This window comes from Onychostoma macrolepis, chromosome 19, assembly GCF_012432095.1.
Source record: "Onychostoma macrolepis isolate SWU-2019 chromosome 19, ASM1243209v1, whole genome shotgun sequence".
Classification (NCBI taxonomy): domain Eukaryota; kingdom Metazoa; phylum Chordata; class Actinopteri; order Cypriniformes; family Cyprinidae; genus Onychostoma; species Onychostoma macrolepis.
The window spans coordinates 22441746-22469398 of NC_081173.1; the positions used below are offsets into that span (position 1 = coordinate 22441746).

The window sequence follows — 27653 nt, forward strand, 5'->3', positions numbered from 1 at the left end:
TGCATGTACATTCAATATTTATTCATGTATAATTTTTGTCCAAGACAAACAGTTCAAAAGACATATCCATCAAAGTTTGCATACATACAGTTTTAATTAAAATCTTGACAATTAAATAGAACAACCAAATAAAAAGACCCGATGAAAGACCACAATTAGAAGGGTTGAGATAAAACAAGAGAAATATATATTTTCTGTTATCAATTCAGTAATATTATTTCATCACACTTTAACTAAACCATTATATCAGAGCGCTGAACATGTTGCATCACAATGGAAAGAGTGCAGAAAAATCCTATGAAGCTCCTTCAAGATGAGAAGAAGCTTGCATAGTATGATAAATCTGATACATATTGTGCTGTATTTAATCACAGATACAGATATCCTCGTTTTATAATCACCAGATCATCATGTTAATAAATGTAACAGTTGGATCCGTGAAGTTCATTTATGAAAAGGTGTCTAAAACTGGAATTTAGGCCAAATACTAGTGACATTACCAATTCCGTTATTGCTATTTCATCACACATAGAGAACACAGATTTGTCTTGGTTATTAAAAATGGTTTGAAGACAAAAAACAATAAAGGGAAAACATCACTTGGGATGAGTTCCCAGGCTTCTTATGGTACAGTCTGCCTGGTCAGTGCTTGATCTATTAGTTTTGCAGTGCCAAATCCTTACAAAAAGTAGCTATAACCCTCGTAGAAAGTTTGGTCCAGAGACCCAGTAACTGGCAAGCTCTGTGATTTAATGTTCTTGGCGAATAAAGAGGCACAATCACACCCACACATACAGTTTTAACACTCTTGAACACACATTATACAGTATATCATATTAATATAACTTCAATATAGGCTTGTTGGGCCCTTAAAAATGTCGCATTTTATCTGTCTGAGAACAGCACCATCAAAAAAGGCACATTCCACTAACTCGTCTGCCCAAAGGATGAATCTTCACCTCAACATCGTCCGAAAAAAATAACCTCAAGCAGCAAATACTCTAGGCTTGGGGAAAACAGTTTCACTTTAGTTCAGACACAATTAATATATTGATTTCAAGAGGGCTTGACGCCTACAGGCATTTTTAAATGTCCCGTTTTTATCAACTAAAGGGAAATGTTTGAGGCGGTACCTTCATAACTAAGTCAAAAAATAAAAAATAAAGCGAGAAGATGGTGGTGAAGGTTCATCCCTTTGTGAACTACATAATTTTGCGCATAAATACCGTAGGACATTGCAGAGACACTCACGAACGACTTTCTTTCAAAAAACAAGACAAGACGAATCTACTAATCAATAGTCTATTGCATATTAGCCCAATTTATATTAGTCACTATCATGATTAAGATCACTATTATCATCTTTTGCTTTTCTTTCATAGACTTCGTTAGCAAAAATAATTGATGTGCATTATGCAGCTTTTTTTTATTTTTTAAAAATATACTTCTCCTCTGAATTAAAAATGCTTTAAGGTATCCGCATTCCAGCTTTAAGCCAAGGGGTGGAGAGTGTCGCATCACAGTTTCAGCGGGAGGTGCCATTTAAGCCACACCCACCAACTCAAATAGCCCCACCTACAGGAATTTTTTTTTAACGATTTATTCCGTGGCAACTTCAGAAGGCTGTATAAGCAAGCGGTCATCTAAAGCCAAACATGCATACGGGTGAAGGTTCTACTGATCACTCCCCTTATTCAAGTAAGTTCAAATGCTGGTAGCGGCAGAGAAGTAACAGTTCTCAACACATCAAAACAAATGAAAAAGAGCACCAAAGAAATTTGACATTAGCGCAAAGATTTTTTTACAGAACTAAACTCCAGATAACTCGCTAAAACTGACATTTTATTTAAACTGTTTGGATATAGTATCACATATGTGGGTTTGGTAATTCGCAAACAATTTTCTAAAAACTTAGCAAGCTAACCGACCATCACACTCTGAAAAAAAATCAAAACAAGGCTCTGAAGATCTACATTTTTTTCATCATACATTAAAATTGCTAAAATTTTCGCAGTAAATGCAGAGCAGACAGTTTAGCGTAGTTAACATCCCCGAATTACAGCACCACACCTCTTAGCACCTTGGGCGTTTCGCCAAATCTGAGACTGTACAGCTTTTTAAGTGCAGCAATATTTGTCAGTCATTTCTCAGAATCTCTCGTTCTCTCATAAAAGCAGATGTAGTTTATGTAAAATAGCAGCTACACTGGTCAACATGTATTTGTGGCTGTAGGGCAGCAAGACCACAGTGCCATTCACATTAAGGGTGATGTGAAAGTGTGCCAGAGGCCATGGAGTTAACAAATATAACCCTCCACCTACCCTACTACAATTCAAATGCTTTTACTCAATACTCCCTGCCACCCCTGTTTTCCTAGGCACATTGGTTTGGTCTGTGTGGAATGCAGTTGAATATACAGGGGCTATGAACAAGCAGGGGTTTGAAGAAAAGAGGTTAAAAGAAAGGGCCTAAAAGTTCAAAAGAATGTTTGAAAATTTAAACAATAAAAAAAGTTTTGAAGTTCAAAATATAGTTTGAAAGCTCAAAAGACAATTTAAAATCTCAAAAGAGAATGTCCAAATGTTTAAAAGAAAGTTCAAAAACAGCTTTTTGAAAATTCAAACATTGAAAAGAATGTCTGAAAGTTCAAAGACAATTTGAATGTTCAAAAGAAAGTTCAAATGAAAATGACCCAGGACTTGGTTTAGTCAGTTTTATATTAGTTCAACTATTCAAATTGCCCTTAACAACAAAAAGACCTTAATAACAGTTTCAATAGTTAAATATCTGTCCAACCTATGTACATTCCACTTACTTTAAATATATATTTAAAACATACCCCAATAGAATTGCGTTTTAGGGATACTTCCTATAAAACAGGCACTTTGTCTCATTTGACTTTACATGAAAGGTTTGTCCATGATCTCTTGACAGCAAACTCAGAATCTTTCCCATAAAACATACCCACGAGAGTAACCATCTTCTCTGTAAACTCAACCCAGCATTCCAGCCATAAAGCACACCATCCATTTCAAGTTCTCTTACACAATGCCACATACAACAAAACGTTTTTTAAAATTAAAGCATTCACTCAGTATGGTTTGCATTGTATTACGAAAGTCTACGACAGAGCCGTTAATAATTGGCTTATTGCACTAAAAGGCTTATAGGACAGTGTTTGTCAGAGTTCACAGGGATAAAACGCGAAATTAAGAAACTGATAAGTTAAATAGATAATTTACAAATGCGCTATTGACAAATGCAAGATAAAAGCAACATTATAAATAAGCTCAAAGATCACAAGTCAGAATGAAATGTCTAACAGCTGTAAAGTTAATATTAATGGTGACGTAGGCCTCCGAGTAGCCTTGGGTGGAATTATATGTGCACACACATCCATCAAATGTGTTATGGTCACGCTCCGACTGATTTGAACACTTGCGTTGTAAGCACACTCAAACCGAATGAGGCACAAAGCATTCAACACAGAGACATAAACAGTTGACTATGTGGAAACTTTTTGCCAACCCTTGAGTTTCAAAGTTCATCTTTTGGTGATTCTGCAGTCCTTAGCTAATCTGTCACCTCTGCTTAGTGAGCGAGTCGAAGATAAAGCTGCCAGGAACCACAAAGAACCAATTGTTCAATGGTAGGCGCAATATTTTCCAGACAGCGCATGAACTAGACAGTTAATGTATCACAGAGGTATATAGAATCGTTTGAAAGACTATGAAATTGGAAGAAAAGAGGTGCCTCCGATGTTCAAAAAGCAGAATAAGACATGGACACATGGAAAATGAGATGTAAAGGAACAAATATGGATTTCTGAATAGCTGGAATAAAAATGGAATGAAATTTCAGTTGTCTTGTTTTTTTTCGCAGATGCTAGATTAGATTTTGCTGGAAAAGCATGATTTACTATTAAGTTACTAGTAAAACATCAAAAATGGTCTCTGATTAGCGCAACAAATTTCCAGAGGAACAGTGGAGGACCTACAGTAAGATGTCATAGCAAACTTTGCACTGCCCTCTAGTGGCATTCCTCCATCAAGCAACTTCACCAAACCTAATAAAATACTAATCCTGAACCAAAGGTGGTTCCAAAGACTAGTTCGAACACACCTGCCTGTAATTTTCAACTAAACTTGAAGACACTGATGTCCAAATTCATGTGCGTTTGATTAGTTGTGAAACAAAACTCTGTAGAAGGTGAAATCCAGACAAGTAGGCTCATCACGCCGGTCCTAAATAAAATAACACTGCCTTATTCACTGATATAGTACGAGTTGATCAAGCAAACCTTTTTAAGCTTTGTTTTGTGACCTAAATAGGCAAAATTAATAGTTAAACATATCTATGAATCTAATAAATAATGGTATAGCTGCAATCTACATATTAAAAACAATTAGTAAGCGAAGCAGACTGGAAAGATTGGCTGTTTTTCTATTGCATAACAGTGCTAGTTCCTCCTGTAAGTTCTACATTTGGTTCTTTTTAGCAGCCTGTGATTGGGAGAAGCCCTCCTCCGCTAAGTGCACGATGACCAGCGACTGACAGGTCTGTGGAGGCGGGGCTAAGCAAAGTACATGGTCCTCAGAGTATCGTGATGGATCTTCACAGCTTTGGCCAGAGCCTGGGGGTCTCGGCCATTACTCTGGCCCGACACATGGCTGCCTTCCGCACTGTGAAAGAGGAGAAAGAATTGAGCAGAGGCATAAATTATGAAATACATTTTCCTTGACATACCAAGGAGATACAGGTTTATACAATGTGCACTACCATTCGGGGTTTTTCTTTTGAAAGATATCAATCAGCAATGATGCATTGATCAAATTCGATATTTATATTTGTCTTTAAAAAAAGATTTCCATTTCAAACAAATACTGTTTTTTTTTTCCCTTTTAAAAATTATACCGATCCCAAATGTTTGAACAGTATATACACTGTACACAATAGTAGAGTGCAAACATCAGCATATAAAAACTGATTAAAAAGTGTTAACTTGAAACATACATAAATATAAAGAAGAAGAAAAAAAAAAAGATACAGTAGATACAGTCCAACGATATATAAAAGACACACAAATCTGTGACTGTATGAATCTGAGTCTGTCTTTTAGGTGGCTGGCTTGAATAATTCAACTTCCTGAAATCAAACCATCACTCTGAATCATTGAAATGAAGAATACTGGCTCACTGTGACAAAGAAACACCTACGGCAACCTAGAATATGCAAAGCCTATTCAAACCAAAATGATTGACAGCTTCCAAAAGCCTTTAATTTAAATCAAACAGAACATTTCTACTTATAGACACCAAGATAGCGGCAATTAGTCCAGTAAATCCCTCACCTGTCGTGCTCTTTATCCACTAAATGGTAGCGGGCTCTAAAGGCCACTAGGTGGGCATAGTAGGCAGGCGCAGGGATGGAAACGGAGCGGGTACAGCGCACATATGTGTGGCACAGCTGGTAGGTCAAGAGCTGGAATTCATCGGCTGTAAAGCAGTTGTCGTCCCATAGCACATGGTAGTGTGAAGGCCGGCTTGTACCCTGGGTAAAAGAGGTTAAATAATCATTTTGACAAAATGCATTATTATTTATTTATTATTTGCCTTTATTTAACCAGGAGAGAACCTCACTGAGATTAAAAATCTCTTTTCCAGGAGTGTCCTGGCCAAGATAGGCGGCCCAGTTATACAAATACATATACAACAAAGAACAATACATCACAACAATAAAATATTACAGCATTAAAAGCATTTGCAAATCATTAAATCATTTTCTATTCCACGCAAAAGTGTTTTAAATTTACAAGGAGACACCAACTGATTTAGCCGGAGTTTCATTTGAAGAGAATTCCAGTCTGACGGTGCAGCATATTCAAATGCAATTTTACCTAAATTAGTTTGTGCTGAAGGTACATGAAGACTGTAAAAAGACTGAGAACGCAATGAATAATTAACAACTACTTTTGGTGAATCAAACAACAGAGATAGGATGGCAAAAACCCAGAATAGCTTTGTAAATCAGTAAATACCAATGCATTTTCCTTGAACAGCAAGTGAAGACCAGGCAACTCTATTATAAAGTATACAATGATGTGTAGAAAATTTACAATTCATAATAAATCTTAAAGCACCATGATACACAGCTTCCAAAGAGGCAAGAAGATAAGAAGAGGCATTCTGATACACCACATCCCCATAATCAAGAATTGGTAAAAAAGTTCCAGACACAAGCCTCTTCCTTGCATTAAATGAAAAGCAAGACTTATTTCTGAAATAAAATCCTAGCCGCTTCTTCAACTTTAACCGCAAATAATTGATATATGTATTAAAACGTAGTGTATCATCAATTATGATGCCCAGGTACTTATACTCTGACACTAATGCGATCAGTTTCCCTTGCAAAGTTCGGAGAACGACGGGACTATCCGAAGAATTTCTAGAGTTTGATAACCACATAAATTTTGTTTTCTCAACATTTAAGACCAACTTTAAAGTAAAAAACCTTGCTTGAATAATATCAAACACTGATTGTAAGTCACCCAAAGCTTGTTGTTTTGTAGGAGCAGAGCAATAAATGACAGTGTCGTCTGCATAAAAGTGGAACCTTGCATTATCAATACAGATCCTTGGGGGACTCCCGTACCCACTTCCAATAAGTCTGATTTAATACCTTCCACTTGCACACATTGAGTTCTTCCCTTTAAATAAGTATTAAACCATGAGACTACATTGTCTGATATGTTCAATTCTTCCAAATTATGTAACTTTAATGGATTTTAATAACTCAATTGATCAATCAATTGATTTAACAGGCAATAATGCAGCAAAACAAGGCCTAAAATGCACTAATACAGTTGTGCTCATACCTGTATTCCAGCATGGCTGCACAGATAAAAGTCAAATTCGTAAGGATGGGTGATATCAGTGTCCACTGTGGTACCTGCTGGTATGTTACCACTGCGGCCCACCTTTAAAAATAAAAAGAAAAGTGAGAGTGCAATTAGGAAAAAGTGAGGAAAATGTAACAAAGCTTTTAGGAGAAGTCTCTCATATTCACCCTCTCAGTGCGGTCAGCGCAGAAGAGACGAGTGTGGTGACGTTTCTGCACAACAATGTAGGTAATTCCTGGTTGATATTCCTTCTCAAGGCTGATACAAGCTTCACGTATGGCCAACAACTCGTAGTACAGCACCTAGAAATAAAGATGTAAAATACAGTTCAAGAATACTACTGAATATGGAAGGGCTGCATGATTATGGTTAAACTGATAATCATGATTATTATAGTCATTCTAGAAATTTCTTTTTAGATTTCATCAGAACTTCAACCTGAATGGGTTATTTTTTCCCTCATCTAGTTTCCTGACGTATTATATTTACCATAAAATTGAACATTAAAAAAGCTAAACCACAGCAAACAGCGCAGTTGACCACATGAAAAAACAGACTGGCTGTATTCAGGCCCGGATTAACACAGTGTAGTGCCCTAGGGTGACCACATTTGAAGCACCTTCTGATCAATAACAAAAATTAGCCTTCCCATTACAAGGTAATATTTGACTCCTTAAAGTGATTTACAGGGGCATTTTTTTGTAATGCCATTTTTTCCCCTTAATTTTATTAAAGGTAGGCTATGTCATTGTCAAATTTAAAAATGTATATTTTTCCAAAATTTCTAATAAAAAAAAAAATAGAATAAGAACAGGTAGAATAAGAAGAATAAGTTACTAATCAAAAGAAATCATAACAAAATTAGTTTCCACTACAAAGGTGGCACAGAAGAACACAAAAGTGGCATGTAGGTAAATTTACAGACATTTACAGAGGCTCAGAGGTGGCATGGATGATTTAAATTCATAACAATGTTGTGAGATTAATGTTTTAAATATAAAATTTTGAATATAGAACTATTGTTTGATTGAAATGATTTAAATAACTGAAAGGACACTTTAAACATAAAAATAAAACTGCCAGTAGATGGCGGCAAGTCACTGATTTTTTCACTGAATCATTCATTCAACTGATTCGTTTGAACAGCTGATTCATTCAGGAATAAAGCAAGTACCTGTCTTTATGAGTGGGTAATTGAATCACTGACTCACTAGACTCATTTAAAAACGCAGGTTCATTCATAAATGAAACAACGCTGTGTTTGAATGATGAGCAGCGGCTCAGCTGTGACTGTTTGAAACTATGTTCCTTGACCAAATAGAAAAAAATCAGGCAATATTGTTAAAAGTCATACAATGTACATCACTTTACATAACTTGTTGTTTATTGAGCTGTTGTATTAATTTAATATCACATTTACAAACTCCTTTAATAATCTTTAAAAGCTGTTACTCACTTCAGTTCATCGCAATCTCACAAAACTCCATTATAATCAATGAAGAGATCTACACTGCACAACGAATCTCTTATTTACACCCTGTCTACACTTTGTTTGTTATAATGAGAGGATTTGTGAGCTTGCATAACTCAGCAATGAACAAAAGTATTTTGAGCAGTGAGTGGATTCTGATTAACATTGCATTCAAGGAATCATGTCTGCGATACATTACTCACTGCTGCACAAACACGCAAGTAGAAAGCTTTGAAGCTCCTCTCAGCGCAAACACAAATAGCCTATGCTGATCGGGTTAGTTGCACAGGTGCTCCTAAATATTTTTTGATAGTCGCACACAGTAGCTACTTTTCAGTTGCACTGTATAGCCCTGGCAATGTGTCGTGATATTTTCTCTTTTTTTTTTTTTTTTTTTTAAATTTACGTTTTGCACAACTGCCAAGTTGATGCTGCCTATCCATTTGAGAATAAATATGCTCGACTCTTGACTGGGGGGAGGGGGCAAATACACTGTGACCTGACCCAATCGCAATTCTTTATATGCTTGCATATATTTGATATTCTCTCTGTATATTGTATCATTAACTGTTCATTTTCTATGCATCTGTATCTCTTCCAGCTAAATAATATTTACAAAACATGAAAAAATATTTTAAAGGTCTTGTCATTATCGTAATCACTCGGTGCCCCCCTATTGGCTGGTGCCCCAGGGCACTCGCCCAATCCCGTCTATGGATAATCCGGCCCTGGCTGTATTACACTTTCATTTAAGAAAAAATATTGCAATGGAGATCGCTCCAAACTTACATTTTTGATATCTCCAACTTAATATTTTTGTTCGTGTTTTCAGCTCATCAGCGCTTTTTTCTTAAAGCAAAGAAATGTGGGCATGGTTAAAAGGTTGGGAAGAAAATGTATCCATTTAGGAGAAAAACTCAGATTGGGGGTCTTTAAATTCTTCAGATCTGGCAACCACAATCATTAAAACTTGTGGAGTTTCGTTACCAATGCAAGATAATGCAAATGTTAAATGAAAATGAAAAATTGTCATGATATATAACCACCTGGCAAATACCAAAAACAATATGCTTATTTAATCGAGAGAAATCACAATAAATCGGGATCACGATTAAAATACATTTTTGCATCATTAGTGCTTACGAGACTCTTTCAACCACATGCAGTGCAGGCTAAGGGAAGAGAGGGGGCGCTGGAGAGCCTCACCTGTCTGAACTGTCCCTCAGACACACCGTCCCTGTAGAAGATGATTCTGGTGGGTTTGTAGTGGGTGGACTTGTAGAACTGGATGAGAAGCTCTCGCACCATGGACGCCAGGTCCTGAATCACCTCCTGTCTGGGTCTCTGAACACGGACAGTAGCGCAGTACCTGCTGGGGTGAGCGTCCATGCTGCCCACCACCTGTTCAGCAACAAATTTGAAGTGAGGAGAAGCAGAAAAACAGTATTTCTTTGAAATATCCACAGCTGTTCAACAACTTTCAAGTCCATAACGCGGATATGATTTTAGGTTTTGCAAATTAGTTTTTTTTTTCCTTCACAAATGTGTATGATGTGTTTAAATGGTAAAGTATATGACGAAAAAGGTGTGTATATATAGTCTGTCTTTCTCACAGCTGCAATGGAGGGTTTCTTGCCGTCTCCTGCAGGCGGATGAGTGACATCAGCTCCCAGAAAAATGACAGGCTGCTGAAATACAGATGGGCTGAAAAACAAACATAAATACACATAAACAAGGTGTTCGGTACATTTAGGGGCATTTTGTCTTGACCAATGAAACCAAGTTTTCAGTGTAAATTTATTAATTTTATTCTCTTACCGCTGATGGGGTACCAGTATGTTGTTGATGCCACCCAGTTTGACGTTGATCTTGAGACAGAGATTGGAGAGGGTCTGAGGGGAGGTTTTCACCACGTTCTTCACCTGAACGCACTGAGTGGCCATTCCCAGAAGAGTGTCTCCAACACGTTTCACTTCAGCTAGAGAAAGAGAGCGCTGACTTCAGTGCAACAGTGAGGAGCTCAAAGAATATATCATGTGAGAACACCATTTAAATCTGACGTGAACAAAATCCAAACTTAATGACCAAAAAACATCTGTCCATAAATAGTTACCATAGACAGGAGTTTTCCCAGGCAAAATGACGATTATGAGTTGGAGGCCAGCGTAGGTGTTTTTCAGGTGGCGGAACATGGGCTCCACATTATCTGCTCCCTGAGCATATTTGCAGAAACATGGCTGACCCTGTATGGGCATCCCTGCATCTTTAGAGATCTTCCGCAGCTGGTCTGTAAAGCCCCTGCAAAAAGACAGGAGAGACACTTCAGTATTTCGGTTTTAATTCCATTAATAAATGGTGATTTGTTTAAGACAAAAAGATGGAAAAAGCTTTACTTGAGAACTTCCTCTCTGCATTGTCTCTGAGTGGCAAAGCAAGCAATGGCCCACATCTTGATCTCCACACCAGTATGAAACTGCTTGCCTCTCATATCCCACACTCCATGACTTGGGGTGGCCACTGTACGATTCTGTAACACATGGATACAAAGGTTGTCTTAACTTGTTGAGATCAAATAGTATATGAACTCAAACAGTATACGGTGTTAAATGTTTGGCCAAACTTACAGTATATGTACTTTCATACAGCTGTTACAATGAAAAACCTCAAAGTTCTCACTTTGGGAGCTCTACAAATTCTTCACAATGTCTAATTGTTCAAATAATTGGAAACATATCTTTTAATATGGCTTTCAAATTAGTTAATTTGTGCTCAAAAAAGTAATCATCATTTACTCTGTTTAACTGTTGACATTCCAAACTGTTTGAATTTCCTTTCTACTGTGGAACACAAAGGCATTTTTAAAAGGACAAAACCCCAAAAGAACACCATAAAACAACATAAAACGAGTCTATGCAACCATATTCTAAGTTTTCTAACGCTGTACAAATCTTGCTTGACAATCATAATCATTGTTCACTTCTACGGCATGGAAAAATGCTGCTTAGACATTCTGCTATGAATTTCTCCTTTTGTGTTTCACAGCAGTAATTCAGGTCTGGAATGACATGTGAATGAAGAAAATAATGACTTTCAATTTTTTACTTTTTAATTATATTTTTCGGTGAATAATTCCTTTAAAAAATGCAAACAAATTTAACAGTTGTAAAAATATATAATAATAATAATAATAAAATTAATTAATAATAATAATAATAAAAAAAATCACATTAAATGCTTTATTAAAAGCCCTTTAAACAGCCACAAAATAAAAACACAAAAAAATGCAAATGTAAATGCAAATCCACGGTATAAAATATATAAAAAGCAAGCAATTAAACACAAGAAACAAACCTCATTACATAAAAAACAAACAAACAAAAAACACAGCACCTCCTCCCACATGTAGACATTAGTATTAGCCCAAAATTAGCACACATTAATTATAATTATAAATGTTAAATCAAGCATCAAACCATGACCAATTTCTAGCATTCTACTCAAACACAAACAGACACACGGTGCATGAGTGAAAGGGAATGGGTACCATAAAGTGTTCAGAGCTCACCCTGCCGCCATACTGCAGCATAGGGGCGGGCAGGACACGACCAGTCACCTCCGCCATCTCATCCCGCACACGGAACTGAAACTCCTGTACGAAGGGGTCCGAGTTGTAGTTGGCACTGCGCACCTGTGGTTTCAGAAAAATTTAGAGTTGAGACTGATTGTGACAGTTTTGGTTTTGCCTGGATACTATGAAGAATTTAACTAACTCTAGCACTCTCTATTCTAATTCTATTCTTTAAATAAATAAATAAAAAACGTGCCCCTTTTAGACTTGCACTCAATATTCATTTACTAACTGCTTGTTTTCTTTAAAAAACAACTAACACTAGCTTCTCTATTCTTTTTGTATTCTATCTCACTGTAAAAAAAAACAAAAAGAAAAAAAGTTGAGCCAACTTAAAATTTTAAGGTAACCAGCTTCAGCAGATTTTTGAGTTTGCTCAACTTATTTTTGTGGGAGATTCTCAAATTTTTGTTGTATAAACTTAAAACGACAAGTTGAGAAAACTCCAAAATCAGCTGAAGCTGGTTGCCTTTTTTTTTTTTTTTTTTTTACAGTGTTTTCTTTTTATTTATTATACAATTAACAAAAGGCCTCTAACACTAGCTTACTCTATTCTTTTTCTATTCTATGTGTTTTCTTATTTATTATATAACTAAAAAAAAAAACCTTGCTACGTGTACTGTGTTAGGCTAACTGAGACTTGTCATAGCACTTGCATATCATTGCTCTTTTGTTTATTTTGATTGCTTCCTTTGTCCTCATTTATAAGTCGCTTTGAATAAAAGCGTCTGCTAAATGACTAAATGTAAATGTAAGAATTTCCACGATACCAACATTTTGGTAGTCTACATACAGTACTTGAAGAATTAATGCAGCATCAGACAGCAACACACTGAACTCACCAGTCTACTGATCTCCTCTTGTCTGTCCGGTGCAGAGCGGGCCGTGGCTTTGATCATGGTGGAAGTTTGGTTGTCTGTTAATTTTTTAATGCAGCGTTGGCCTGCCACAATGTTGCACACCTGAGTAATAGAGAGGACGGTCAATTTTGGCACCATTAAAATGAATCGAGACATCTGAAAAGCTTCTAAAAGTGACTAGACATGAATTCATAAATCAGTGAAAAGATGGTGGTAGTGGAAAGAAATGGTAGCTAATAGTGTTGTCAAAAGACCCGGTACTTCGGTACCAAGTCGGTACTAAAGAAATGAAAACGTCACGGTACCATGTTGTTTTAAGTACCGGTGGTACCGAGTACCCGGTCAACTCGGTTCTTGGCGTATGATTTCCGCGATGCAGAAAACGCGGACGGAATCTCAGAATCCAGTTATTAAAAACGGAATTTATAGTTTAGCACGGAATGTCACGGAATTTGTCAAAGTTTAGATGAATTAATCAAAAGTAGGTAATTTCACTTAGATCAAATCGCGATATGGACCAGTATCTGCAAATATTAAGCCGCAAAAGTCGATTCAAATGTGAATCCTGTATGTTCTGCGAGTCTCTCTCTGTGTGAATGAATGAATGGCAGAGATGCGCGGTTTTGTTTACTATACACTGAAGCGCGCGTGACGCTCGCGGTGATTTCAGCATCTGCCGTCTCAGTGAGGACATAAATACACAAACAACATCTCCAGAACTGCTCTGAGAGTCACTTCACGAGCATTTTACGGTTTCATTGGGTAAAACCAGCGTCAATTTAAATGTATTCACGGCAACCCGTCAAAATAAAAGTTCGGTTTAACTAAAGACATTGTAGGCTACCATTAGGCTACTATTATTTAGTAGAATGTATGTGATAGGCTACTACTACTACTACTGTTGAAAAAATTAATAAAACTTAATTTTTTAAGAAATAATCACTCAATATTTCTTCCATGTTTTAATTTTAATAGTAAATCCCCTTTATTTACCAAAAAATAAAATGTTTAAATTTCATTAATTAAAAGACAAATTAAATTTGGGTGAAATTTGTTTACTGTTTTTCATACTTTTATTACTTGCGGAAAAACTTGAAACACAATTTTAAATAAGTATAAAGAATGGCACTGATTTTTATACATTTTATTTTTGTTTGACTTTATTAATTTAAAAAAAAATTGTGTGTTTTTTAATTAGCATGTTTTTGTGTTTTGCTTTGGTACCGAAATTGGTACCGAGAACCGTGGATTTTCACTGGTATCGGTACCGAATACTGAAATTTTGGTACCGTGACATCCCTAGTAGCTAATGTAATTGATCAAATATCTTGACTCTTACCTCTAAAGGCAGGTATGTGTGCTTCTGCTCCTGCCCTACTTGCAAACAGGGCAGATGGGGGTACTTGAGCTGCAAGTTGTACTTTTCCCTGAAGTATTGTGCCACTGTTCTCTCCACGGTATGTCCATTTTCCAACTGTAATGGAAACCTAACAAAGCAAAACAAAAATTCAAAGAAAGTTAATGGAGAGCTGGGGAGACTAGCTTTAAACAAAAAAATTCTGAGATGTTCTCTTCAGTTTTTGCTCTTTAAAAGAATAGTTCAACCAAAAATCGGCCCATTTAAGATGTATACGAGTTTGTTTGTTCATCTGAACAGATTTGGAGAAATTTAGCATTACATCACTTGCTCTCCAATGGATCCTCTGCAGTGAATGGGTGCCATCACCAGTGGTGAGCAAGTGATGTAATGCTTCAATATAACAAAAAGGACTGTAAAATATTTAGTCTTTTTGACACATTACAGACTTATTGGCCGGCTAATTGAGACACAATCAAACCTCATATTATCATAAGAAAAATACTAAATGATGCAAATGATACACTTACGTCTGGTGGCTGGCTGGCCGGCGAGTAACATTACACACCCTGTACTTCCTCCGCATGGTGCCACAGTGGGTGACCTCCACCTTTAGACCTGATGGGAGGAGAAGATCGAATTTACACCACTATACAGTTGCAACTGGTCAGTTTACAGCTCATAGTATTTTGACTATTAAATACAGTACAGGTAAACATCATGTTTCAATCCCAGTTGCAAATTTAATTTATGCAAAGATTAAAGAAGTAATTTGTAAATATAGCAGAATTTCCTTTCCGTGTTTCTACCAAACAAAATTGTCACTTACACATCTTTGTGTTTCCATCCAGTTGTTTTTTGTTTTTTAATATGTTATCCCAAAATGTACATAAAAATGTGTGGATGGAACCCTGGCTTACTGATCTATAACATTTACATTCATGCATTTTTTTTATATTTTTTTAAAGAGGTCTGCATTTATTTGATCAAAAAGGAAAAATAAACAACTGTGTATTTTATTTTAAAATGTAATTTATTCCTGTGATGGCAAAGCTGAATTTTCACTGTGATGTTTATTCAGGATTCATTGATGAATAGTAATTACTCCATTCTTCCATTCGCACAAACCTTTGATCTCTTTGGTGAATTTGACTCTATGGGAATCAGTGAGAGGTCGAGGTTGCTCATCGATGTTGTGGATATCCAGAACCTCACACATAAACTGAATCACAGGCTGAGCTTTGTAGAATGCAGTGGCAGACACTGTAGAGAAAATAAAACATGGTCAATGTTACACTAATAGTTAATTAAATAGTTAACAAGTCATTTGCAGGTTAAAACCCCCCCAAATATAAACACTACGATCCTTTTAAAAGTTGGACTATCTGTTTGTCTGACCAATGACAGATAAAAGTGAAGTGAAATGAAATGAAATGAAAGGCATTATTATTTTGAACCCGTGTATCATTCGTTCATTCGGTTTTTGATTTAATATTGAAAATAGAAAAATTAGATAACGGCTCCTTTTTCGTTTTAAGATTTCAGCTTAATTTTTCGTTTTTCGTTCAGGGGTAGAAAAATTAATAATCAGCTTGAATATTCGATTTCTACACTTGGGTGGAAAATAAACGCCCCTTTCTGCTGACTGGTCAGCTGAAGATCATACTGTGCCGTCATCTGTTCTTCCACATTTTCGTGCAGCAGAATAATAGTCCTCCACTGCTGCAGTTGTATGGATTCTTAACCCGTTTTTTATTATTTACATTTACATTTATGCATTTAGCAGACGCTTTTATCCAAAGCGACTTACATTGCATTCAAGTTACAGTTTTTACATTTTTATCAGCTCTTGCTTTCCCTGGGAATCGAACCCATGATCTTGGCGTTGCTAGCGCCATGCTCTACTATTTGAGCTACAGGAAAGCTGTCCCATTTATTATGATACATGCTGTGATTTATTACAAAGTGATTTATCTAATGCATTTAACGTCAAATAATCTAAATGTAGACTTTTAAATGTAGGCACGTCAAGTATTCGCAGATTATTGGTTCATGTTTGTGGTGTGCGCCAGAGAGATGTTCAAGGAGATCGAGTAAGGTAAGAAACAAACCGAAATTACATTTATGAAAATCTTGCATTGCATTCCTGTTCTTGTGTGAACCTTATATGGGCCTATTATACACCCAAGTCAATGCATTATTCTTTCCTTTTTGTATCAGTGTTTAAAATATTTAATTAAAAACTAATTAATCAATTAATCAAACCAACTTACTGGGCGACCAGGGTAGGCTGTGATAGCCGTCATATCATATCCTGCCATGCCCAGCAGATGCAAAGCATTTAATTTATGTCTACACAGAAGAAAGCCCTGTCTGCTCTGCCCCCCAGTTCGAGTTGTCTTGAGACATTCATTAGTCTGGTTGTTTGATGAGAAAAAGATGAAATGTAGTTGCAATAAACGCGTTAAGAATCCATACAACTGCAGAAGCAGAGGACTATTATTCTGCTGTGCGAAAATGAGGAAGAACAGATTACTGCAAGGTTTGATCTTTGGCTGACCAATCAGCAGAAAGGGGCGTTTAATTCCCGCCCATGTGTACAAACAGAATATTCAAGATGTTTATTCATGTTTCTACCCCTGAACGAAAAATGAAAATTTAGGCTTGCTGATTTCTTGTTTTTAGTTTTTTGTAAAAAAATTAAAAAACAAAAAAAGGAGCCGTATTCTCATTTTTCTACTTTCAATATTAAGTCAAAAAACGAATGAACGAATGATAGATACACAGATTATTTTGGCATTATTTGATCTTTTTCTTTTATCTGATCTTTTATACCCACTGAACTACTAGAACCACTGTCCAGATGATACAACTGGATAATTCAGACCAAAATGGTTTGACCTATCATAACACTATGACTTACCATCAATGTTCAACATCATTTTCCACATAGCTGGACGCACTGATTGGTGGAAGCCAAACCACACCTCCCTCCCCCCACCCAGTGGGTGATCATAGCCCTCGGGGGAAGAGAAAAAAGATCGTCCCACTGGGGTGTACCTGAATTGAGAGAAGATAAACACAGTCGTTACCTGCAAAATAAACGTGCACTCCTAAATTATCCTTATCCAACCGCTTACTGTTTATGCTACACTAATCTACCATAAAACACTTTCAATCTCATTTTACTAGTTATACACTGTATCATTAAAGACACAACAATCACTTAATGCTTTTCTAATTGTATTAAATGCCCTTTATGATCAGTTAACAGTACTCATGGGAACTCTTACCTCATAGAGGGCAGATGGCGCATAACAACATCTACAGCGTGTACGGGATTGGTGCTGATTGGCTTATCCAGGTTCAGAGGATCAGGTGTGCTCCTCCCAGTGAGGACCTCATGCAGCAAGTGCCAACTGACTAGGGACACAAACTTAATGGTGACCTTAAACAGCCTGTCCTTCCCACCTTCACCTGGCAAGGTCACATCCAGGTCCACCTTCAGATGATACACAAATTTACACGTATAATATTGTTTTATTTAGACACACAGGTTAAAATAATAAAAGACATGATCATGAAAAATGTTCTAAAGTATGATATGTTCCTTTTCATGCATTACATTTTTTAAAAATATTTTATATTATATTTTTATAAAAATGTGCAAATGCAGTAAGGCTGAGCAAAAAAATGCTGCCTTCTAATTTAGTTTATTAAAATGAAATAAAATGTTAATGCAGCACAATTCTTTTATAAAATTATTTTAATTAATTAGCATTTGTATGCATTTTTCCATGTTTTGATTGGATAGAATTAAATGACATTCTATTTTCCTGATTTGTGTCAATACTTTAACATCCAGGTATTAATATTAACAATCATAATAATAATGCTTTTGTGCAAACATATACATATAAAACAACACTAATAATGAAATAAGCAATCAAGATGCTGCTCTTTAGTGGTCTTAATAGTTTAGTAAGCTTATTATAAAAAGATTTCAGTATTTATAAGAATTACAGTTTGTATCACAACTGGAACTGGAATATGATGATGAACCTTTAATCAAATACATGTGCAGTAAGATTACTGTAAAGTCTTAATTACTGTAAAGTACTCTAGGGCAGGGCTTAAAAACGAAGAAAAAAACCCCCCGGTTCACTCTGAGCAGAAACGGTATTTTAAAGTTTCTGTTCCTGGGTTCCTCTGTATTATTACCGTTCCGAAACCAGTTTGAGTAGAAAAAAAATACAGTTTTTTTTTTTTTTACTTTTTCTTTGCCTATAATAATAATAATAATAATAATAATAAAAAACATGAAGAGAGTCTTGATCTGGTAGCCTATCTTGCGTTCAGTCATAGCCAATACAGCATAATCTTTTCTAGATTTTGGCCAAATGTATTAAACGAAAGAAAAAACTGTCAACGCTTTAAAGACACTAAAGTATTTTTTTAAGATATTTAAAAATGTTGGCTGCATGGTTAAAAAACTACTCTACTTGTAAAAAATTGCGTTTTGAGAGGAAAAAACATCAGTAGGCTGTACGTCGCATAAATGTAGGCTAAAATACCGGTAAAAAAAAAAAAAAGCTAAATATTGACAAACATTATAAACAAATTTTAGTTCCCTTCTCTCCACAACAAATCCTCTAAAGTTAACAGTATTTAGGCTAAATAATAAACGTCAAGCCAAAACGAATAAATTTAAAAGCGAAACTGAAGCCTACCTCTCTCATTCTGCACGAATCCAAATGTTTCCATATTCGCGACATATCTGGATGCCAAAATATTATTTATGCAAACTATATGCTTTGTACTTCACTCGCATTATCGACATAAAATATCATCCTTCACATCAGCTATAAGTTAATAACACAGTATGTGAGGCGGTGGTGGTACTGAACGGCACAGATTGTACTACGGACCATTTAAATTGAGCAGTGTAACTTTTTATAGCTGAGCACAGGCATTTCACTCGTTGGATGAGTCAACGTCACATTTGCATAGGCTACTTAAATTCATTATTGGTGATTGGTTGACTTCAAAATTCAAATATTAAATGGAATGATAAAATAATGTTATTAACCGGTTAATGGCCATTTCAAATTTTAGAACTATTAAATTTGATTTAGTTTCTGGTTATGTTCCTGTCAAAATTTTATTCGTTTCCGGTTTTCGGTCCTTGAACCGGTTCAGAGCCCTGCTCTAGGGTACTTTCCACCACTCCTGGTGTACATTTATATGGCTTACCCCCGCTGTGGCCACTGGCAACGGTTGGGCGGTGTAGAGGCTTTTCTTGCCATCATAGACTGGTCTTCTGTCCCCAAAGATTGTCACCTTAAAGTGCTGCACCATGGAATCCACCACCTCCCTAGAAGCCATTACAGAAAGGGTCATAGTAGTGGTTTTCTTAGGTTTAGAGGAATAGTTAACCCAAAAACGAAAACTTGCTGAAAATTTACTCAACCTCAGGCCATCCAAGATGTAAATGAGTTTTTTTTTTTCTTCATTGGAACATATTGAGAAATTTAGCATTATTTCACTTGCTCACCAATGGATCCACTGCAGTGAATGGGTGCCATTAGAATGAGTCCAAACAGCTGATAAAAATATCACAATAATCCACAAGTAATCCACACAACATGACTTAAGTCCATCAGTTAACACCTTATAAAGTGAAAAGCTGCGTGTTTGTAAGAACAAAATCATTAAAGTCCATGTAAAGTCAATTCTGAGAATTGTTTGTGTAAACATTATAAATGTCAGAAATGCAGTTTCTGAAACATGTTACAAAGACTGTGAACTATGTAGTACCGTTAAACAGTTTTTCGTGATCAGGATTTTTTTGGGCAGGGCTAAATCATGACTCGATGACGCAATCGAGCCACCGAGCACGGCCCCTACCCCAACACTTGAAGCAGCGCTGCAGACCAATCAGTGTGAGACATCAAAGTACAGTGAGAGCTACAGAGAGCAGACGCTCCTGATGCTTTCGAATTGCTCTCGCGGTACTTTGATGTCATACACTGATCATTCTGCAGCGCTACTTCAAGTCGAACACACCTAATAACTAGAGCGCATTAGCATCAGTGGTTCATGGCTCAATTGCGAGTTTTAGATACTACAGCCTACAGTTTGCTAGCTAGCTATGCCTTCATCACGTAAATGCATAATACCTGGCTGGTTGCGATCATTTACAAAAATTTACAATATTGTTCATATTTCTCTCCTGATTCAGATGAGACAAATGGAGAAAGCAACATTATAGATCGAGGACTCATATTTTAGCCGAAGCAATGGTTTGAAATTAAAAATGTCTCATTGATGGATTTGTTATCTACACACATGCTGCTTTTAACTTCACAAGACACTAATTGATGGACTGGAGTCATGTGGATTATTGATATGTTTTTATCAGCTGATTGGACTCTGATTCTGACGGTACCCATTCACTGCAGAGGATCCACTGATGAGCAAGTGATGTAATGCTGAATTTATCCTAAACAGTTCTAATGAAGAACCAAACCCACATTTTTCGCCAAATTCGTTTTTTGGGGTAAACTATTCCTTTAATGAATCTGAACAAGAATTTGTCTATTTTCTTTTCAATTTGACTATATAGACTGATTAATGCACAAGTCTGTTGTGAATGAAATGGTCAAAGCAAAATAAGTGTCACAAACTATGTCAATTATAATTACTGCTGAGTGTTTGGCACCTGTTAACACGACGTGGGCACTTTTCGGGCTTGATGTCCACCTCGTACAGGTAGACGTCCATTTTGGGGATGTCCACCTGGAAGCAGTTGGCCAGCAGCTTGATGGGCTTCCCCATGGTGCCATAGCCTGGCCTCCGAGGTACGGAGAACAGGGGCGCAGCCCCAACGGCTTCTGTCATGAAAATCAGAGGGGATTTCCATCCATATGAGTTTGTAAAATGTACAACATTAGTTATACTTTCAAAATCAGTTATTACCACTAAACTGAAAATGAAAACCACAAAAATATGAGATATGTAAAATCAAATAGCCGACACTGTCATGGTGCCATCATAATAATCATGAAATTAAAGCCAAATCAACCTGTATACAGTCATAAAGGCGTTATTTCTCATTTGTCAATATTGACATTTCATGGAAACATGATTAATATCTAAATTAATAATAATAAATCTCCCATTCTTGACACTGACATTTACACAGTGGGTGTTACTTGTCTTATCAGGAAATTTCCTCTAAATGCCTACTCAGTGGAAACAACATAACACTCAGCATCATCACACCACACATATTATCAATAACCCACATCTTTCATGTATGCACTATTGCATACCTGTGAAAAAATAAAACAAATACACTGTTGCCTTAAACTTCTAAAGAAAGATTGCAATCAATTTGACTTGACTAGTAAAAAGCACACTTTTTCATATACTCAAAAAGTGTGCATTTCATATACTCAGTGTAGTTAAATAAAATGCTAGTTTTTTTGAGAAAATCAAGAAACAGAATGTTTTGTTTGTTAAACCTGTTGCATTTTCTCCCGGTTCCATTTTTATAAGATGATTTAACAACTATCCCTTTAAAGGCTTCAACCAGATGTCAAGTTTAAGTCATTTTAAGTTACATTAATTTTACAACACTGAACAGAGATCTCAGTCATCTTAAAACTTTCAAAGACAATATATAATTTCAGATGACCAAATCACATGTCCAAATGAAAACTGTTTTGGCACAATCCGCATTTGCTGATTAAATCAAAATTAAAGACTAATTTTTATACCCTTGCATTTGAGTGATGCTCTGTATTAGAGCATTTTAGTAATTTTTTTATTAAAATTTTCTCTTAATTTTGATCTCTGTTGCTTTTTTATCTAACCTTTCATTGTAAAGCACTTTGGATCAACGATGGTTGTGTTAAAGTTGTGCTCTATAAATAAAGTTTAACTTGACTTGATATGGCTATAAATTAATAATAATATTGACTAAATAAAATCTAAAGAAATATTAATATTGTAATATTTCACTGTAAATAAATGAGTATTTAAAAATAAGAAAATAATTATTTTACACTAAAACTGTAAAATTATAATACCAACAGATTCAGTGATGAGTTCATGTGAAGCAGCATTTACTGTGAACAGAGAAACTCTGCTGCAAACACCAGCGGATAGTGAGCTGCTCACGTGTAAGAACACAATGCTGTGCTTCACTTTTTTTATTTACTTAATTAAATCACAGCCTACACTAAGCCGTACTGTGATTTCAGTTTTATTTCGATGAATCATGCAGGCTTATTTTGGAGACAAGGCAGGTAGTATAGATAATATATATATAATGGGTTCTATATTGTTTTTTATCGAGTCGCGCCACGGGTTTTTCCCAGGGATGAACCTGCGAGAGTTGAAGAGCTCCGGAGAACATCTACACTGTGTGTCGATGGCACGTCCTGATATTGCCAAGTGCGACGTGTTTCTGGGTCAACATATTTTGCTGACCCTGGAACATTTTAATCCAAAAATATAATCTTAACCATATTCCTACACCTAAACCTAACCTTACCCATGAGTAATCCCTAAAATCAGAGGAACTGATAGATGAATTACACTGATGTACAGGCACCAAACACTGATTGTAATCCTAAACTTCACAAAAATTATAAACTGGTTCTTGAAATCTGATTGGTTAATCACAATGTTGTTCCAGGGTCAACAAAGATGTTGACCCAGGAACACGTCGCACTTGGCAATATCAGGACGTGTGTGTCGATGCACCTTACGAGAGAATAAGACCAGCAAGCAAGGTAAAAATATATCTACGTTTGTCTGTGTGTTTGTGTCAGATTGATTTTTGCACTCCAGTTTAACCCATAGTAACATTTACCCGTCAACATGGCGGTTACAGAACTTTACCATGGTAAACTGCGCTGTCATTTCAAACGACTTTTGTCAGCTTATTGAATTAAGTTACCGAATTAAAATTAGTTTTAACAAGCAACACTTATCTTATATTAACGTTAGGTTAACTAATGTGAAATTTTGTTCAGGTGTTAGTAGTTAATGTTGGCCTGTAGCCTGAGAAAATAAAATCATATGTTAGCAATGTTAAACTAGTTTTATGGCTACCTGCCTTTTCTAGTTTTATAATTAGTTTGTTATAGTTTTTAAATGGAATTTAAGATTTACTGCATTTTTTTGTATTTGTGTTTTAAAGGCAACTGCAATGAAGCATCAAGAAAGACATGAACATGCCAGCCACCCTGAGACTGATAATTCATTGTAAGAGCTATGGTTTTGAGAGGTTTGTGTATTCTATATGGGGTTTGCCTTTTAAAAGAGTGTCATTTCTACTTCTTGTTTTTCAGAGAAGACATTTCTGTCACTAACAGTGGAAGTGGAAGGTGAGCAAAGATGGTGGCCACGTTTTGAAGCAACACCTGGGTTTTGCAGATGGCTATGTATTCTTTGGCTGTTTGTCTTCTCCCCCCATTATGTTTCTGTTGACTAAAGATTCTTTGTGAGGATGAATCCAGAGGACACAACATAATGCACTGCAAAACATCCTAAGACAGGAGAAATGGTGAAGTTGCACTGTTCCAGCATTGGAAGACTGTATTTTTAAGTGTTATACATGCAATGTTTTAAATAAAGCATTTTATATTTTGTAATTATTGTGTCTGTTTTAATTGAATGCCAGTAGTACCCATGTGGAGTAAAAATAAAATGAATTCTATATAAAAATTAATCAAATCTAATGAAATCTATATTAAAATGAATGAATTACAGTAGTATACTGATTAATTGGATTTCTTTTTCAGTAATTTACTGTAAAACAGTACAATAACAATTTGCAACTGTAAATCAAATACAGTTTGCTACTGTAAATCGTAATTACAGTAACTTACTGAAGTTACTGTAAAAACCCTTTGAAATGTCTTAACAGTGCATGTTGAGCCTTTGTAATCCTTTTCAATTTTCTTTCACTCTGAATATCAGCTCTTACATCAAATTTCTCGCACTGAGTGGCATACTGCATTATCACATCATGTCTCACAAGGCGAGACTGTTTTGCTGTTGTAAAGATGCTTTAGAGGGGGTTTACAGAGCGAAAATGTTACTGAGAGAGGTGTGTAAGGGGAATTCGGCTGCAACTGCTTCTTACACTTCCCAGTGTGTCGTTGCTATGTCGGTGGCACTCATGTGGCTTCTTTTCACCATAGCAACCGAGACTACACTAACAACCAATTAAAGGAAGAACAGCTGTTTCTATATACAGACACAGGTACATTTGATCTTGTAGGTCACACATGTGAATTTACTCTACAATGTTAGTACAGAAATCTCACCATGAAACACTTGACTGCACATACTTTCAGGCTCACTTTATTTGAAATCCCTAGCGGTTTCTTGACATCATAGACTAAGAGGAACTACAGGTTTGACAGTGATGTGGCGAGATCAGTTTGAAAGGCTATTGTTGGTCTGGTGCTTGGAGTGTAATGCTCACTTAACTGGCAAATAGGTGACTGGCACGTTTACAAGGATTTCACTCATTCAGGGACTGAGACACATCTCCTTTCATTTAATTATTTAAAGCTTAGTGAACAAAAGAATTTAAAGTTGTCAGATACTGTTTAGACCAGGGGTCTCCAACCCTGCTCCTGGAGAGCTAACGTCCTACAGATTTCAGCTCCAACCCCAATCAAACACACCTGAACCAGCTAATCAAGGTCTTCAAGGCTACTTGTTAATTTCAGACAGGTGTGTTGGAGCAGGGTTGGAACTGAAATCTGCAGGACGGTAGCTCTCCAGGAGCAGGGTTGGAGATCCCTGGTTTAGACAGATAGTTTTGCACTATATATGGGCTTCTATTAATGACAGATGGATATATTCTCAAATGTGGCCAAAAGAAATGTGTGTCAATACGGGCATTGTTAAATTGTCAGCATTGATAATAACTGTCCCTGATTCGCTGATTAACAGAAGTGGACATTCTGCCTAGTGTCAGTTACAGCTGTTATAATTCACTGTAAACCACGTCTTCTTGGGGCTTATTGCTTAATTTGGTACTGACACAGTTAGCCAAAAGTCTACTACGTTAAAGTCGTTTTAAACAAAACACTAACTTTACTTAAAATATTTGTTTATTATGAAAGAAAGGGATAAATATAACTTGTTAAATTGAGAAATCTAGTCACAAAAATAGAGGAATTTCATGGAATTTGGCAAAATTTGGACAAATAAATTAAAAGCAGGCCTGTACACTTAATCAAATCATGATGCATGCTTTTAGATTATTAAAACATAATTAAAACTGAATTCAGAAAAATTGTGTCTGTTTTCATTTGGCGGACCTAATAGAGTTCATTAACAGAGCCAAAAGTAAACTATTTTAAAAACTTTTTAAACAAAACACTAACTTTTCTTGAAATGTCTACAATAAAGTGATAAACAATGATTTGAGAAGTGCTTGAACAGTACTGTTACTATAATTAACTTCTCAGGCAAATGGGCATCAGGTGAGATCTTACCACCTGGTATTTGTATGTCAAAATCTTTTTTTTTTTTTTTTGCAAAGTGACTATTGGTCAAATTAATTTCTATAGGAATTTCTATATAGGAACTCATCTTGTGCAAATGTTAGCTACACTAAATACCTTTGTAAAAAATAATAAATTACACAAATACATAAAGGGGTTTTCAAGCATCAAAACAATTAAAAACAAATGTGTCCTGTTTATTTATTTATTTTTTTCTGAGCAAAAATAATAACCATCATACATTTTTACCACTATTTAAAGAAAACATGTAATTCAATGGAACAATAGTTTGTATTCCAAAAAATAAAAATAAAATCTTGTCAGGCATATTCAGAACAAGAATCATTAGATGACATTTAAGGACTCTATTTGTGAATCACAGTGCAGTCCCAAAATACTAATTCATTGTCGTTTTAAATCTTTACCACTATCCTTCACACCACTAAGTTTTTATCAAAGACTTTAGATACAAGCAATACGTTTTTATTAACTTAAAATGAAATCAAATTTAGCATGATCACTTTTACTTTTATATACTGTAATAAGTAAGTACAGGTCAGAATAAGTATGTTGTTCCATTTTTACATAAAGATATATGTTAGGCTAAATGACGATGGAACATTATTTTACCCACTTTTTGACACTTTATTAACACAAAAGTTATTTTAAATAATACATACAGCGTTATATATATATATAGAGAGAGAGAGAGAGAGAGAGATAGTTATGTAAATGGAGAGATATGTAAACGCTGACATTTCTTAAAATGCACATACAAAGACGTCATAAATAATGATTTGATAAATGTACCGTTGCTATGGTTACCTCCTCAAGCAAACGCAGCGAGTGTATGTTTACCGCTGGCACTTGCATGTAAAATTAATATAGATTTTAAGATCTCAACCTCTTTCTTTCGAGGGAAAACTAAAGGTGCCATGCACATACTACCTCGGCATCTTTACAAATTCTGAGGAATCAACAATGAATAAAACTTTCTAATGAACTTATGGTTAAATTCAAAGCGATTTCCACTTAAGAATCTTTACGTAAGATCGTTCAGATTGATAAAGCGGTGATTCTGTGCCAGTCGTCATGGCAACGGACAATCAGAACCCCCCCACCCACCTCTCCCCCGGCGCACCTGACGCACGCAGCACCTGTGCGTGACAGCTGTGCCACAGCGGTGTGACGTCAGCAGAGCAAGTGAGTCAGGATCTTCCACACTCGGCGTATGATAGCCGAAAAAAACCCAAAACCATAACCAAACCCTCACACTCATTTGGTTACTACGCCCAAACGTACACGAGCAGTGAAACGGATCTAAAAGCTCATTCTTATCACAAAAAGCAGTTATTAGCAACTCACCGAGAAGGTTTGCTAAGCAGTGAACGTGTGCTGACGATGGACGCAACAAAGTTAAGACCGAGTCAATACGTCACAGTTGAGAAAAGACAAGAATCCTAAATCGATCTGAAACCGTCGAGAGCGACGTACCTGTAGTTCCGATTTCCATTCATGAGGTCTCTGTCCGGATTCTAGCCGGCTTCAGGGGATCAAATACCGGCTGCTGAAGGGTGTTTGTTTAAAGCCGCTGAATGTTCTCCGCAAACCGCGGCTGTCGAAGCGGGCCGCTCCGAGGTTCTGCTCCGGTCGGAGGTCCACCCAGCCAGTACCGAGTCAGTCAACCAAAAGGCACGAACTCCCCACCGTGTCTCCTACAGTATGTCGTAGATCCGTAATCGCTACCAGCTGACAAGCCAAAAGACTCCGAAGAAATATTTTTAACAGCCGTCGCGAAACAGAGTTTGTCAGGAGCCTCGGACCATTCGCGGTGTCTTCTAAAGTGACAATATCTTATAATTTAAAGACATACACTCAGATATGAAGTTTATAGATGAATAT

The 27653-nt window shown here is 36.2% G+C and overlaps 2 protein-coding genes and 1 non-coding gene across 7 annotated transcripts in view; 1 reads left to right on the top strand and 2 right to left on the bottom strand.

Annotated features, from left to right (window-relative positions):
- On the bottom strand, nt 1-27381 carry ago3b (argonaute RISC catalytic component 3b). Of its 2 annotated transcripts, none has more exons than XM_058753283.1 (19): nt 27246-27381; nt 20936-21107; nt 19468-19588; nt 17508-17716; nt 17138-17274; nt 15343-15477; nt 14745-14832; nt 14197-14344; nt 12840-12959; nt 11935-12057; nt 10763-10896; nt 10483-10667; nt 10188-10347; nt 9983-10073; nt 9576-9770; nt 7066-7200; nt 6875-6976; nt 5351-5550; nt 1-4682 (listed from the first exon to the last, which is right to left on the bottom strand). In XM_058753283.1, exons 1-19 carry the CDS (start codon nt 27262-27264, stop codon nt 4574-4576), a joined length of 2583 nt encoding a protein of 860 aa, XP_058609266.1. In that variant the 5' UTR covers nt 27265-27381; the 3' UTR covers nt 1-4573. The 2 variants fall into 2 exon arrangements, with proteins under 2 accessions (XP_058609266.1, XP_058609264.1); XM_058753281.1 differs by having other exon boundaries at nt 11914-12057.
- On the bottom strand, nt 16065-16139 carry trnaa-agc (transfer RNA alanine (anticodon AGC)). Its single transcript has one exon. It is a non-coding gene; the product is annotated as a tRNA-Ala (tRNA).
- Nucleotides 26872-27653, top strand: part of olah (oleoyl-ACP hydrolase) — a 4531-nt gene continuing 3749 nt past the window's right edge. The window contains exon 1 of one of the 4 annotated variants that reach the window (XM_058753290.1): nt 26872-26954. Coding sequence is in view for 2 of the 4 variants with exons in the window: in XM_058753284.1 (XP_058609267.1) it covers nt 27347-27471 (125 nt within the window). In the remaining 2 variants the exon portion in view is untranslated. Of the gene's footprint in view, nt 26955-27035; nt 27167-27318; nt 27472-27653 lie in introns of those variants that run through there. The other 3 variants (XM_058753286.1, XM_058753289.1, XM_058753284.1) reach the window with 3 other exon arrangements.

Bases quoted from the DNA above. Each gene is read 5' to 3' on its own strand.
- ago3b (XM_058753281.1), bottom strand. The intron at 15,478-17,137 runs GTAAGTCATAGT...TTTTCTCTACAG, and splicing joins AATGATGTTGAACATTGATG to TGTCTGCCACTGCATTCTAC. The intron at 5,551-6,874 runs GTATGAGCACAA...TCTTTTACCCAG, and splicing joins GCAGCCATGCTGGAATACAG to GGTACAAGCCGGCCTTCACA.